Source organism: Pristiophorus japonicus, chromosome 1 (assembly GCF_044704955.1).
Source record: "Pristiophorus japonicus isolate sPriJap1 chromosome 1, sPriJap1.hap1, whole genome shotgun sequence".
NCBI classification, from domain to species: domain Eukaryota; kingdom Metazoa; phylum Chordata; class Chondrichthyes; family Pristiophoridae; genus Pristiophorus; species Pristiophorus japonicus.
The window spans coordinates 406,229,511-406,245,706 of NC_091977.1; the positions used below are offsets into that span (position 1 = coordinate 406,229,511).

Below are 16,196 nucleotides of genomic sequence, written 5' to 3' on the forward strand. Positions count from 1 at the left end.
TTTATGAAGCAAAATTTATCTTGCCATCTGTGATCTGTCTCTCTTAAATTTCTTAAGATGTTTTCTTTTTGAAAGAACCCAGTTTGTATAAGTTGCAGCCTGTACTGTAATCAAGATTTGTTGCTTCTTGTGTTCCTCCACTGTAACTTCAATCCTTCAGCTGTGTTTAAATGATTGGCACGGGAATGCGAGCTTTTTTGGATTGGCACTTTTAAAAATGTTTTTATTCTTTTGCTGATGCTGAAACAAACTTTAATATTACAGTTGTTATTGAAATGGTTTATCACTAATAACTCTACAACTAGAGGAAATGCCAGAAAAATATTTGAATAAATCTAAATCTTTCTGCTTGGCCTCTCTTTTTTCTCTCTCTCTCTCTCTCTCTCTCTCTCTCTCTCTCTCTCTCCTTTACCATGGTCTCTGACTAATATTTTAACCTCGTCCTTATTAAAAAGAAATGCTTGGTTTTCCACTGCATCCCAGATCCCACATTCCACTTTGGAGATGGCGTCAACTTTATAAAATTGGCCTCAGCTGAAAACTCTTCTCTTCCCCTCTCCGAGAGGAAACCTAGCTGTCTGAAGATCATTGGATAAGTCCTGGATATGAGATTTCAAGATGCAAGTTGCTTGCCGGAGTTGTCAATTAATGCCAAGTTGAAAACTGTGCAGTCATAACGGGCCGATCTTCAAAGCTGCCTGGTTGTGGGGTTTACAAGAGTTTTCTCTCATTGAAATGGTAAAACCAGGATTTGAAAGCCTCAGGCCTAGTTTATGATGGCTTGTACACAGATTGTTAGTGTGTGTGAAATGTGAGAATTGGGTAGGCCTATTCAAGATTGAGGTAATATTGATCAATCTTGAGTGTTCATGGCGCAGCATGAATTAAAACTTCAATACTTTTTATTGGAATTTGTTTCTCCCAACTGTGTTCAGGATTTAGAAAATCCATCTGATCATTTTGTTCTAATGTACACTCAAGATTTGAATTGCCTCCTTCAGATGGGTTTCCTGCGCTGCAATTTAGAAATAAATTGATGCCATCCATGGTTAAATGAATCTTTTAGAATTTATGAAAGTCTTGCTAGAACAGGAAATGTTTATCTAATCTCTGCAGTATTTGAATTTTTTTTGTAAAGCAGGATTGTTTCTATTTATGAAATTTCAATTATTAAAAAGTTCCTGTCCGAAAACTATAATTTGACTTAACCATGAGCAATGCCGTGGGCATGTAACTGTGCATGGGGTAGTGTACCTATAATCTATATAGTGTATATTTCTTGTCTACATTAAATTTACTTCCTGTGTCAGGATTTTAAATCTCGCATTTTCTAATGGCAGAACTCTAGTTAATGGACTCTAATTTAGCCTGAGGGCGGTGGTGTTTTGAACGAGCAGGGTTGCAGGTGGCAGGGAAGCCCCCCCCCCCCCCCCCCCCCCCCCGGTGAGGTCCAGACCATTTTAACACGCTAGCCTAATTTAAATAATGTAATAGTGTGTCTCCCTAAGCCAGTAGGTTTGACGTCAGGGATGGTGGGTGGGAGCAGGAAATCAGGTTTAAAGCAACTAGGGACCCAACGTAACAGTCCTAGGCATAAATTATCATTGAACATGGGCTTTTACAGCTGATGCCAGCATGGAGATGCATCGGGCCCTCAGCCGACTTCAAAGTTGAAGATACAATGCCGTCAGGTGGGTAAGTAGATTTGGCCTAATCTTGAGCCCCCTCCTACGTACCATTCTCACTGTTGGAGGAGGGAGGGGGGTTATAATTTACGCCAATGTGTCAACATTTTATAATAGGGAATACCTAACATTTTTGTTGTGCTCGGTTGTAGGCCTCTTGCCTCTGGTCTGCCATTTTCTTTCCTCATCTAATTTTTGAGTAGTTTTGTCTTTATCAGATATTTTAGGTACTAGAGATCTTTTATAGTAGTTTCCCCTACCAGCTCAATCCATCTGCAGCAGCTTGGTTTTGGGCCTACTCACTCCGCCCCTGCCCTGGCCTTCAGCCGATCACTAGTAACTTATTAAAGGCTTGCATATACTCCACATTTCCTGTAATTACTCCTGCCATCATTCTTTTCTCGACTTCCCCATCCCCTGTGCCCCAGTTTGACATTGGTAGCATTTACCCCCTCCACTCATTTCTATTGCCACCTCTATCCATCTTCCTATAATCCTCTAGTCAGCTCACTGCTGGAAAACAGGTTAGAACTTGAGGTAGTGAGCTATTAGTGTTCCATTTTTATTCCAATATATCCTCTGACTCTATGCATAATATCAAAAGAAATCTAATATATTGTGCCTCTAGCCTGTTTTTCCCAGCATACTTCAGGTATCGGCAACAAATCTCAATTGAACATGTAGAGAACGTACCAATCAGCAACTGTTAGGAAGAATGGAAACTACCAATCCTGATATTCAAAAAATTACAAATCTAAAAGAGCAGTCAGCTAACAGCAAGCCAATTAATCGCTTAAAATATTTGGAAATTTTAACTGGCTGCTATTTTGCTTTGATAAGCTGAGCACTTATTAATTAAAATAAGTGAACAAGAACCGAGCCACAGCCACTGCAATGCTGGAGTCCTTGAACTCGGCAAGACGTGAAAGGTGGAGGAGCCTTATGGCGAAGTCTAACTTCGCTCACTCCAGCAGGAGAACATGGACACTGCTCGTCAACTAGGCGGGGCAAACCCCGCCTATATAAACAGGACGACCATCAGAGCGGACGTCATTGCACTCCATTTGATACAAACATCGAAGATTCCGGTGGACAAGAAATTTGTTGGCAGATGTCGCGGCAGCTTTCGACAAACTTGATGGCAGCACCAAGATTGTCAACTATGTCTGATCCATTCACCTTGGACAAACTAAACACAACCTTGTTGACAACCAAATCTGGAAAAGCTGCTGGTCCAGGTGGTGGTTACTCAGAATTCTTAAAAGCACTGGGATCCAAAGTGAAGAGATGGTTGACCTTCTTCTGAGGTACTGGCAACTGGTAAAATTCCACCTATTTATGGGGAGACTAAAATAATTGTTCTTAAGCAGGGGAAGAATGCTTGTGAAGCCTCCAACTACTGCCCGATCTCCTTACTTTGTACTTGTTATAAAGTGCTGGAGACCCGACTACTCCTCAGACTAGCCCCCATCATCAAGCCAACCATCCCTAAGGAGCAACCGGACTGCCGGAGCGGCCGTAATTGCTGTGATCAAGTGGTAGCTTTAGCAATGTACATCGAAGCAGGCTTCCAGCAGCAGCTCCAGACTGCCTTGGCACTCGTGGACCTGTTGGCGGCATATGACACTGTATGAAAGCATGGACTGCTTTTCAAGTTCTCCACCATTTTATCCTGCAGAACGATGACCCATCTTCTCAACTCCATGCTTAGCAACCGACGCTTCCGTGTGTGTCTGGCACCCAGAAGAGCAGATATAGGACATTGAACAACGGACTCCCACAGTGTTCTGTCCTGGCACCCATGTTGTTCAATGTTTACACCAGTGATCTGCCCGAAAGAGTCCCGCAAGTTCATAAACGCTGATGACGTTGCCTTGGTTGCGCAAAACACAAATCTATCCCATCACCGAAGATACCCTGACCAGTGATTTACAGAAGATGGAGGCCTACATCCGCTGATGGGTGACGCCGGCCAAATCCGCAAAAGACTGTCACCTCGACATTCCACCTCAACACCCATCAAGCAAACCAAGTTTTGAAAGTCTCCTTTTGCGACAGAGGTAAATCATGCCAAAAAACCCTCCTATTTTAGGAGTCACACTTGATCGTATCCTGTCATATAGACAACATCTCCAGAACCTTGGGAAGAAACTAAGAGTAGGATCAACTTGATCCATAAACTTGCTGATCCACATGGGGAGCAGACGCTCAAACCCTCCGTACGGCAGCACGCGCCCTGGTGTACTCTACAGCGAAGTACTGCTTGCCGTCATGGCTAGCGAGTCCACATGTCAAATCCGTTGATGTGCAGCTGAATTCTACTGAGAATTATCACCGGTATGCTTTTATCTACACCAATACTGTGGCTTTCCGTGCTTGCAAAAATCGCACCACCACACCTACGCTGCGAATATGCAGTCTTCACAGAATACAACCACCGCACCAGCACATGCCAATCCAGGCCAACTTGGACAGCCTACTACCAACCCATCTCAAATCTAGAAGGCCATTTTGGACCATCGTCAAAAGTCTTCAGCGATCTCCCCTCGGCCTTGATGACCGATGGCGAAACGCTTGGAAGAACTGCGACATACGGAATAGAGGACCTTACAGTGCAACCTGAAGATCCGAACCTTCCTCGCAAACAGTGGACACCCATCAACTGCCTCAGAACTGGTCATGGTAGATGCTCAATGATGTGCTCCAAGGTCTGATTTGGAGCTCCACAGTCACATGTTGGGGGTTCTTTAATCTTCCATCTATGGAGAAGGTGGCGGCATCTACCATGACCAGTTCTGAGGTGGTTGATGGTTATCCATTGTTTGCGAGGAAGTTTGATCCTTCAGGTTGTACTATGGAGTCCTCGATAAGGAATTCATTTAGTATGTCGCAGTTCTTCCAAGCATTTTGCCATCAATCATCAAGGCTGAAGGGCTTCGATGACTGTCCAAAATGGCCTTCTAGATTTGAGACGAGTTGGTGGTAGGTTGTTCAAGATGGTCTGCATCGGCATGACTTTGCTGGTGCAGAGGTTGTATTTTCTGGACCGCGCATATTTGCGGCGTAGGTGTGGTGATGCAATGTTCTCAAGCACAGGCAGTCAAGATGTTGGTGTCGATAAAAGCATACTGGTGATGATTCTCATAGTAGAATTCAGCTGGGCATCAATTTGACATGTGGACTCAGTAGCCATGCCAGTGAGCAGTGCTCTGCTGTAGAGTACATCAGGGCGAGTGCTGCTGTATGGATGGTTTGGGCGTCTGCTCCCCATGTGGATCCGGCAAGTTTATGGCTCAAGTTGACGCTACTCTTGAGTTTCTTCCCAAGGTTCTGGAGATGTTGCTTATATGACCGGGTGCAATCAAGCGTGACTCCTAATTAGGAGGGGACTTAAGCATGGTTTACCACTGCGCCACAAAAGGAGACTTTCAAAACTTGGTTTGCTTGATGGGTGTTGTGGAATGTCAAAGTGATAGTCTTTTGTGGGTTTGGCCGAAGTCTCCATCAGCGGAAGTAGGTCTCGATCCTCTGTAAATCACTGGTCAGGGTGGTCTCGGTGATGGACAGATTCATGTTTCGCGTGGCCAAGGCAATGTCATCAGCTTATACAAACTTGCGGGACTCTGTTTCGGGCAGATCACTGGTGTAAACGTTGAATAACCTGGGTGTCAGGACAGAGCCATGTTGGTGTCCATTGTTTAATGTTCTATATCTGTTCTTCGGGTTGCCAGATTACAGCAGCGTCGGTTGCGAAGCATGGAGTTGAGAAGATGAATCATTGTTCTGCAGGGTAAAATGGTGGAGAGCTTGAAAAGCAGTCCATGCTTCCATACTGTGTCATATGCCGCCGACAGTCCATGAGTGCTACGGCAGTCTTGAGCTAGTGCTGGGAGCCTGGTTCGATGTACATTGTTAAAACTACCACTTGGTCACAGCAGTTACGGCCGCTCCAGAAGTCCGCTTGCTCTTTAGGAATGGTTGACTTGATGATGAGGACTAGTCTGTGGAGCAGTAGCCTCTCCAGCACTTTATAACAAGTACAAAATAAGGCGACCGGGCGGTAGCTGGAGGCTTCACAAGCATTCTTCCCCTGCTTCAGGAGGGCAGTTATTTTAGATGGAATTTTACCAGTTGCCAGTACCTCAGAGAAGGAGGAGGTCAATCATCGCTTCGCTTTGGGTCCCAGTGCTTTTAAGAATTCTGGGTAAACATCTGGACCAGCAGCATTTCCAGATTTGGTTGTCGACAGGGCTGCATTTAGTTTGTCCAAGGTGAACGGGTTAGACGTAGTTGACTATCTTGGTGCTGCCGCCAAGTTTGTCGAAAGCTGCCGTGTCATCTGCCGACTAAATTCTTTGTCCACCGGAGCCTTTGATGTTCATAACAAGTGGGATGTAATGGCAGCCGCTCTGATGGTCATCCTGTGTTTATAGGTGGAGTTTGCCCCGCCAAATTGATGGAACAGGGCCCATGCTTTTCTGCTGGAGTGAGTGAAGTTAGTCTTCTCCACAAGCCTTTCACATCTTGTCGAATTCAAGGACTTCAGCATTGCTATGGCCAGGTTCTTGTTCAGCGAATACCCCTGGTGAGAACCTCAATTTCTTCCGACCAACAAGGAATATATTTCTTTCTAAACTCCCGAGGTATATTGCGTTTTGCGGCAGCTTTACTAATTCCTATAAATCTGTTGAAGGCATTTGTGGTTGGTGAAATCCACCTGATGTTGGTGTCCACTACCCTTTGGAAGGTTTCCCAGTCTTTTTTGAAGTTGCATTGTGGTTCAGGTGTTGATGCAATCAGAGGAATTTCGATGCCAACGTTGATGGTTGAGGGCCCGTGTTGACTGTTGGAGAAGTCGTCGAGAACGGTTCTGGAGGCGATGATTGGGTTTTCTTTGCTGTCTTTAGAGAGCAAATATGGGTCTGGGTTATATTCTCTCTGCCAACTTGATGAATGAAAGGTACCTCAATCTTTGGTGTCAAAAAGGAGGAACTTATTTTCTAGTGAAGCCCACTGTGCAGTAGCTGTTCCATTTTAATTGGCGTCTGCATAGCCCCACATTGTGTGGTGGTTATTGAGGGATGGATGGATGTTGACTAGGATGGAGGGGTGGGCCAGGCCACTGTATGAGTGTAGCTACTGTATTGCTGTAGTGAAAATCTGGCAATACTGGTATGCTCTAGTTCGGTCCAGCCTTCAATGCCTTGTTTAACATAACATGCCAGGCTATATTTGGGATGGTTATTGAAAGCGATTGGGTCAAAACCTGTGATCCGTCCTTTTGTGGCAAACTGGTGGGTGTGTTCAATGTATGTTTCTTGAAGCACCAGAACATCGACGCTGTGTTTCTTCAGTAACCTTTCGAGGTATTCGCATTTTGAATGAGAGATGCCTTCAATGTCAAGTTGGCATATTCGGATGGCTGGGCCTACATGTAGTTTTCTTTGGAGAGGGCCGTTCGATTTGCTTGGTTTGCTACAGTCAGCGGGTGGTCGATTTAACAAGTTCGATGGACCTGTGAGACGACATTAGTTGTGATCCAAAAGCTAAGATCATGTAACAGGGTGGGCCGCGAGAAGGCGGTCATCATCCACCCCTTATTGGCTCCTTAATAACGGGTTAATTTCCCCCTCAAATGTTGGTAAATATTACTGATAATTGGTCTAACTTGACTGTTGGTAATTATCTGCTAAAATAGTATTGCTGTCTAATCATTGAAATCAAATCACTTTCAAAATTGCATCAAGAGAATTTTGTGTTGGGGCTACTCTGTTTTATATTTCTATGGAGTAATGGTTTTGTTTCGCTGTTTATATATTAAAAAAAATCATGTTCCATATTCAATTATTTTATCAATCCTCTGTTTATTTTTAAACTGTTGTGTATTAGATAATGTTCCTGTTGGTTTAACAAACCATTTTATCAGATTTTCACAGGACTTGGTAAGATGACATGTATTGGTTAGAAATTGGGGTGGCTCTTGACAGTGGTGAGCCTCATCTTTAAATACTAACTCTTTTTAAAAAAAATCTGCTCATTTGTCTTAAGCTGTAGTCATAATTTGCTCTTAATCTTTTCATTATATAAACTATCAATGTTTTATATCAAAGCTCAGCATTTGCAGTTTGGAAATCAGAGGTGCAAGGTAATGGAAAAGACAAATTGGATATATAGATTTTGAGGTGCTATCATTGAAGGTAGGCATGCAGGTACAGCAGGCTGTAAAGAAAGCAAATGGCATGCTGGCCTTCATAGCGAGGGGATTTGAGTATAGGAGCAGGGAGGTCTTACTGCAGTTGTACAGGGCCTTGGTGAGGCCACACCTTGAGTATTGTGTGCAGTTTTGGTCTCCTAATCTGAGGCAGGACATTCTTGCTATTGAGGGAGTGCAGCGAAGGTTCACCAGACTGATTCCCGGGATGGCAGGACTGACATATGAAGAAAGACTGGATCGACTAGGCTTTATATTCACTGGAGTTTAGAAGGATGAGAGGGGATCTCATAGAAACATATAAAATTCTGATCGGACTGGACAGGTTAGATGCAGGAAGAATGTTCCCGATGTTTGGGAAGTCCAGAGTCACAAGCTAAGGATAAGGGGTAAGCCATTTAGGACTGAGATGAGAAACTTCTTCACCCAGAGAGTTGTGAACCTGTGGAATTCTCGACCACAAAGTTGTTGAGGCCAGTTCGTTAGATATCTTCAAAAGGGAGTTAGATGTGGCCCTTATGGCTAAAGGGATCAAAGGGTATGGAGAGAAAGCAGGACTGGGGTACTGAAGTTGCATGATCAGCCATGATCTTATTGAATGGTGGTGCAGGCTCGAAGGGCCGATAGGCTTACTCCTGCACCTATTTTCTATGTTTCTATGTTATCCACTTTGGTGGCAAAAACAAGAAGGCAGAATATTATCTGAATGGTGATAGATTAGGAAAAGATGAGGAGGTGCAACGAGACCTGGGTATCATCAGTCATTGAAAGTTTGCATGCAGGTACAGCAGGCGGTGAAGAAGACAAATGGCATGTTGGCCTTCATAGCGAGAGGATTTGAGTGTAGGAGCAGTGAGGTCTTACTGCAGTTGTACAAGGCCTTGGTGAGTCCACATCTTGAATATTGTGTATAGTTTTGGTCCCAATGTAGGCCAAAGAAGGGGGTCCTAATGCTGTCCTATCTTGTAGAAATGAAGTCAAAATGAAAATGTCTTTTGTGGAATTTTGAATCAAATTTAAATTGGGCTTCTCCAAATGACCAAGTTGACCTGACAAATGTCTTTCCTTGGGCACATGTAATGTGCATGAATGTTCATATTTTTGATTTGTTGCAAATAATACAGTACTACAGAAAGCACATGTATTCCAGACATTATCACGTTAAATGTCCTCCTTTGAGAAAGCTATAAAAAAGTGATAGTTTGACTTTTGTAAACCCTAACCATCATTTTGTTGTGAATGGGGTTAGCCATATTTTGGCCACAGATAAAATAGCATTTCAACCTGTTAAAACACTTTGGAAAAGGACTGTGAAAAGGCAGATATTTCTTAGTGTACAGTTACCAATAGAAATGCTGTAGTGCCAATATAGATGCAGATATTTTCTGAGGCATTTGTTGTTTTTGCTAGGAAAACAATAACAATTTAAGACCACTAAAGTTAGTAGCAATAGCATTTACCAGATTACTAAATGAAATAAACATTGCACAAATATTTTCCATGCAATGTAGTGGATGCACATTGAGGTGGCTGAGTGCTGTACAATATATGAAAATGTATTTGATTATGGGATGGTTGCAAATTCACAAAAAGGTCTCATCTATTGATAATCCTGTTAAAACTGCAAATAACCAATTCATTCATTTAATTGGCAATATGCAAGGCAAATTACACATGAAGTTTTATCTTTTTATCAAATAACAACTTATATTTACATAAAGGCTTCAATGTAATAGACGCTCCCAGCACATTTCCAAGAGCTGAAACTGGATATTGAGCAACAAGAAGAATTAGGGAAGTGACCCAAGGCATGGTCAAAGAGGTATGGTTTGAAGTGGGGGGGGGGGGAGGTAGCAAAGTAGGGTGTTGGGTTAGGTTGTTTTAGTGTTGGATCAATATGGCTGAACGATCTCTGTCTGTAGGTGGAGTTTGGTGGGGGCAGAGTCTGAAGAGTACAGCTAATTTGCTAGCATGCGGGGTTAGAGGTCGTTGCAGGGTGGGGAGAGGTGAAACCTTGGGATTTGTAGCCAAGAACAGGGATTTTAAATTTGAAGTATTGAGATGCAAATAAAAGACGAATGATCGGGGTGCATGCCGCAGATTAGGGTAGGCTGTGAGATGGAATTTTGCACAAGTTATGGTTTATGAATTGTGGATCTTGGGAGAGAGTCGAGAAGAGCATCGAAGTAGTTGACCTGGATGTTACAACGACATGACTCAGGGTTTTAGGCAGTGGGAGTGAAATAGGGTATAAGCAAGCGATGTTAAGGTGGAAATAAACCATCTTTGTCGTGGCTAGGATGTGGAATTTAAAGTTCAGTTCAGGGTCAACAGAACAGAGGTTCGGTCTGAGCATACAGCTGGAAAAGTGATGGAATTGAGCTGTAGTGTGGAAATTTTGGCTGGTGCTTACCAGGATGGTAATGGAACAGAATGATGGGGACAATGAATTACAGTAAAGCAGAGGATACAAGGACCAAAGCACAGAAGGCCTGGCGAGCGGCAGCGATGGAGAGCAGTGTAGAACATTTCACAATTGATACCATTAGGTCTAATGAATATTTGCCATTGTGATGCACTGGATATGATACTGATGGTACTTGCTGAACCTTTCCATCCAGGCAATATCCAGGTAGAAAACAATGCAAACTGGGGAATGCAGCAATATTCAAGTCGCAGGTCCCAGAAAAGAGGGCAGTGCAATGCATGGCAACCTTTTGTAGGGGAAATTTCTAATACAGCTCAAGTTCGTGTATTTTTTTAGCATTTATTTGCATGCATGATGTTTATTGGAGTGATATGCTCAGTAAGTTGTAAATGAAGATTGCTGCTGATGCTACTTTACAAAAGTTATATGGGAAATTTGAGTTGCTAGGAGTGGGGGGGAAAAAAATGATTGGATGAAGGTATTTTTTGATCTTGAATAACAGCATTGGCCCAGAGATCCTGGCCTTCCCAGGTCTGTACGGAGTGTGTACGGACTCCGGAAGGCATCGCAAAAGCCGGTTTTCAACACACAATGCGCATGCGCTGAAAACCAGCTTTTCCGATCTGTCAAGCTGGAGCTTGACAGATCCAACGCATCTCCGCCTCCAGGACATTCGCATGGGCAAGATTACGGAATTTACCCATTATCTTGCCCAGCGGATGCCTTGAAAACTCTTGCACCTAATAAAAGCAGGCGCATAACCTACTTTTACAGGCGTAAGAGTTTTAAAACACACTTAAAGCACAAAAAAAAATGTAAAAACCCTGCCCACTGTTAAATTTATTTTAAAGCATAATTTTAAAAACTTTTTTAAAAACTCCTATTTTTAATACATCAGTAACTAATTTAAATGTTAAATATGTAGTGTATTTTTTCTATTTTTAATTAATGTTTTGTGTGTTTGGGGAGTGTTTCTCATTCATAATAATGGGAACTCCAATTTACGGAGTTCCCATTATTATGAATGAGAGCATACTTTACCTGGATTTCTTGCCCAGAGCCATGTGACTGCAGCTCCAGCCCTGCGCACGTCCTGATGCGCACGCACTCCGATGCGCAGTCAGTGGAGACCTCGGGACCGGGATCTCTCGTGGGCGCAACAGCTTCAGGTAAGTGCGCTTCTTTAACCGGGATTTCAGGGCCAACATCTTTTCCTAGCTTGAGGTATTTTACCAAAACAGCCGATTTATTTGAACAGATGTTGTTTACTTAAATCTGTCATTAATGTATGACATTCAGATTTTAAATGTGTTTGAACGTGTTGTCGCTTCCAAACTCCGTGCCCACCTTTCCAGCAATTCCATGTTTGAATCCGGTTTCCGCATCTACCACAATACCGAAACGGCTCATCAACGTCACAAATGTCATCCTTTGACACAGTTGACCACTTGAGGGCCCCAAGTTTCGACATGATTTGCTCCTGATTTTTAGGAGCAACTGGTGTAGAACGGAGTATCTTAGAAATCGGAATTCTCGTCATTTAGTTTGCTCCAGTTCTAGTCAGTTAGAACAGTTTCACTTTGGAACAGAATTTTTTTTTCAAAAGGGGGCGTGTCTGTTTTCAAAGTTTCGTCAGTGAAAACTTACTCCAAACTAACTTAGAATGGAGTAAGTGAAGATTTTTGTACGCTCGAAAAACCTTGTCTACACTTTAGAAAATCAGGCATAGGTTACAAATCAGGCGTAGGAAATGGGGAGGGGGGGGGGGTTTAAAGGGAAGTTTACAAACATTAAACACTTCAGTTTTACAAATAAAGAGCCCTCATCAATAAATCAACCAATAAATCAATCAAAAAAAATTAATAAGAAAAATGTTTTTTTTTAAATCAATAAAACAAACATTTTCTACTTACCGACTGCAGCGCCGGGAGCCCTCCAACAGCGTGCTGGGATGCCCCCCCCCCCTCCCCAAGTGTGTCTCTGTCAGTGTCTCTATCTCTGTCTGTCTGTGTGTGTCTCTCATTCTCTGTCAGTGTCTGTGTTTCTGACAGCGAGAGGGGGGGAGGGAAAGGAGGGGGGAGAACAGAGATGGGGGGGGGGAGGAGATTGGATTGGGGGGAGAAGGGGGAGGGAGGCTGAATGGGCCGGGCCCGAGACTTCGGGCAGGGCCCGTCCCCAGCACCAGATTTACAGGTAGGTGGCGTTGGGTCGGGTCGGGGAGAGCGTGGGTCGGGGGGGTGGTGGGAGGGAGGTCGGTTCGGGTCAGGGGGAGGGAGGGAGAGGGAGGTCAGGTCAGATCCAGTCCGGGGGGGGAAGCGGGTGTCGGGTCGGGTCGGGTCGGGGGCGGAAGCGGGAGTCGGGTTGGGAGGAAGCAGGAGCTGGCCGTGGGAGGAGCCTTATTCACGCAGCCCCAGTGAGGCCATTTGGCCAGGGCTAGGGGCTGCGTGCTTCGGCCCCTCCCACACAGTTTCGGGCGCCTGGAGCTACTGTACATGCGCGCCCACTGTAGCGCGCATGTGCAGAGGTCCCGGCACTGTTTTCAGCGCAGGGACCTGGCTCCGCCCCCTACAGCTCCTGCTGCGCAGCGCCGAGGGCCAGAGGACCTGCAGGGAGGTGCAGAATACGGAGGTTTTTTTTAGGCGCACTTTGTGGCGCGAAAAACGGGCGTCCAGGTCGGGACTGCACCGTTCTAGGCGCGGCTCGAAACTTGGGCCCTATCCTTCTCCAATGTCTCTCCACTGTCGTCCAGCTGGGTGGGACTGCACTTGCCTGGTTCCATTGTTATCTATCTAATTGTAGCCAGAGAATCACCTGCAACAGCTTCTCTTCCCGCCCCCACATCGTTATCTCTGGTGTACCCTAAGGATCTATCCTTGGCCCCCTCCTATTTCTCAGCTACATGTTGCCCTTTGGTGACATCATCCGAAAACTGTTAGTTTTCACATGTACACTGATGCCACCCAGTTCTACCTCACTACCACTTCTCTCGACCCCTCCACTGTCTCCAAGTTGTCAGATTGCTTGCCCGACAGTTCTGGATGAGCAGAAATTTTCTGCAATTGAATATTGGGAAGACCGATTGTTTTCAGTCCCCGCCACAAACTCTGTTCCCTAGCCACTGACTCCATCCTTCTCCCCAACTTCTGTCTGAGGCTGAACCAGAGTGTTGGCAACATTGGTGTCATATTTGACCCTGAAATGAGCTTTGGACCCCAAATCTGCAGCATAACTAAGATCGCCTATTCCTAACTCCGCAACATCGCCCCGTCTCTGCCCTTGCCTCAGTTCATTTGCTGCTGAAGTCCACGTCCATACCTTTGTTACGTCTAGACTTGACAATTCCAACGCACTCCTAGCTGGCCTCACATTCTACCCTACGTAAACTAGCGGTGATCCAAAGCTCGGCTGTCCGTGTCCTAACTCGCAGCAAGTCCCGCTCACCCATCACCCCTGTGCTCGTTGACCTACATTGGCTCCCGGTTAAACAATGCCTCGATTTCAAAATTATCATTGTTTTAAAATCCCTCCATGGCTTTGCCCCTCTGTGTCTCTGTAATCTCCTCCAGCCACACAACGCGCCCCTCCCCCGCGAGATGTCTGCATTCCTCCTAATTCTGCCCTCTTGAGCATCTCTGATTATAATCGCTCAACCATTGGTGGCCGTGCCTTCTATTGCCTAGGTCCTAAGCTCTGAAATTCCCTACCTAAACCTCTCCGTCTCTCTCTACCTCTCCTTCCTCCTTCAGGGCGCTCCTTGAAACCTACCTCTTTGACCAAGCTTTTTGTCACCTGCACTAATTTCTCCTTATGTCAAATATTTTATCTCATAATACGCTTGTGAAGCACCTTGGGACGTTTCACTACGTTAAAGGTGCTATATAAATACAAGTTTTTATTGTTGTATGCCGATTTGAAGTATGGTGTATGCCATATACAAAACTTACTTATATTGATTTTTGGATTACTCTGTAGTGTAGTCACTGACTTGAAGATTTTATAAGAACAGATGTGCTTTGCCAAATTGTGTTATCAGTGGCATTGACTTAGCAGTTTTTGAGGCATCACTGAGATCTGAGAACATAAATTTTCTGCTGCTTAAAATGACTGGACAGAGAATCATCGGTTGGGGGCGCACAATTTCCTGATGTGTTCTCCCAGCGAGTGCAAGCGATGCAGAAGTGGAAAATGTGTGTCTTCCGGTATCTCCACAACCACTTTCCTCATTGTTAGCAGGTTCCACTGTTTGTTTTACTCTTGGAGCATTTAAACATAAATGTTCTGCTTAAAATGAATGGAAAATTGCAGACTGGATTTACAGAATTTCTTGATATTTATTCCTAGGCTGTGCCAGGAGTACAGAAACAGAACAGTTTAAATATTTTGGCAATTATTATTGAGCTCACAAACTTATACAGTCTTTAATATAACACAAAATGAGTTCATTTATGCAGTTTCAATTTTTAAATATAAAAAAATTTGTTTAGCCTCAAATTATTAAATAAATATATATTTTTTCATTCAGTTTGGTTTCTTTTAGCTATCAACAAAGAGCATGTATTGCATCTCACAGCTGCTCTTTGTGAGGAGTTCAAAACAAAAAAGCACAATTGTTAATATCTATTATATATTACAAACACTGAGTGGGACTTGTAATGTCAAAAGACTTGCTACATAAAGTTAGTTTGAAGCACTTAAGGTGACCATGTCTGACCATTAAATATCCACTAGATGGCAATGCAGAATCGATCTTTATGTAGAAATGTCTCTTAATTGTATTGGGGAATAGAGCCACATTAAACTTGTCGGTATCCTAAAATAGAGAAAGGGGTCATCGGCCAGACTGTAACTTATCCCTTCATTTTCCAGTCCTATCTCCTACTTCGAGTTTGCATCTACACACTCCCAGTGCTGATCTTTTCAGGTCTCAAACAACACATTCCATTGACAGACGTTTCAGGCTGGTCTCCAGTCCCAGTATCTACCAATGGACTTTCCCTTTCCTTAACAGACTTTTCTAATTCCTCCTCTGCTGTTTTTTCCTTTGCTTTTCCCTCTTCTGCATCCCTCCTTTCCACTCATTTCCCCCCTTCCACTCATCTATCCCTTTCTGCTAGTGTATGTGGCTGGCTGTCTCTGCTGTCATATCTCTACCTTTTCTTACCTGATTATAAAAGTTTGAGAATTTGTTCTCCAGTTTCTTTCAAAATCTATTAGCAAAATCATTGAGAAAATCAAAACCGTCATCTTCGGCTCTCATCGCAAACTTTGTACCCTCACCACCAACTCCATCCCCAACCCTGGTCACTACGTTGGGCTGAGCCAGACTGTTCGCAGCATCGGCATCCTATTGTATCTAAGAATATGACTCTTGGGTTTTACTTTTAGCTGCATTAGCTGGGATAATTGGTTAAAATTGCTGCATTTCCTAGTTGATTGCAGTTGAGGTTGTGTAAGATTGTGCTGTTTAGGTATAGAAGTAGAGTTCCTACAGTCTTAGGAGAATAGTGATGTCCTGCTGTGGGTAGGTTTGCAATGCATTATCTATACATATTTGATTAACATTTGGTTTTACCAGCTGAATGAAGTATAAATATATCTGAATTACGCAACCAGAAAAATTATGCTAACCAATTCAGTCATACAAAAGTTTAATGTGTAAAGGTGTGTTTGTGTGTGTCTTGCTTCCTCGCATCCCTCACCTTGCCTGAAATAAAAGCTTTTGAGAATTCTTTTCTCTTTCAAAATCCTTTTGAAAAATCAGTAGCAAGATCATATTGTAAGAATGTTGATTTGTGCTGATGATTTGCTTTTATTAATACCTGTACAATTTATAACCACTTCTAAATACAGTTGTTGGTGGTCGCATAATAGA

At 43.7% G+C, this 16,196-nt stretch overlaps 1 protein-coding gene across 1 annotated transcript in view; it reads left to right on the top strand.

Moving 5' to 3' along the window:
• unm_hu7910 (un-named hu7910) overlaps window positions 1-16,196 on the top strand; it is a 397,894-nt gene that overhangs the window by 79,641 nt on the left and 302,057 nt on the right. The window contains 1 exon segment of the mRNA XM_070891910.1: window positions 13,891-13,919. Within this exon segment, the coding sequence (XP_070748011.1) occupies window positions 13,891-13,919 (29 nt within the window).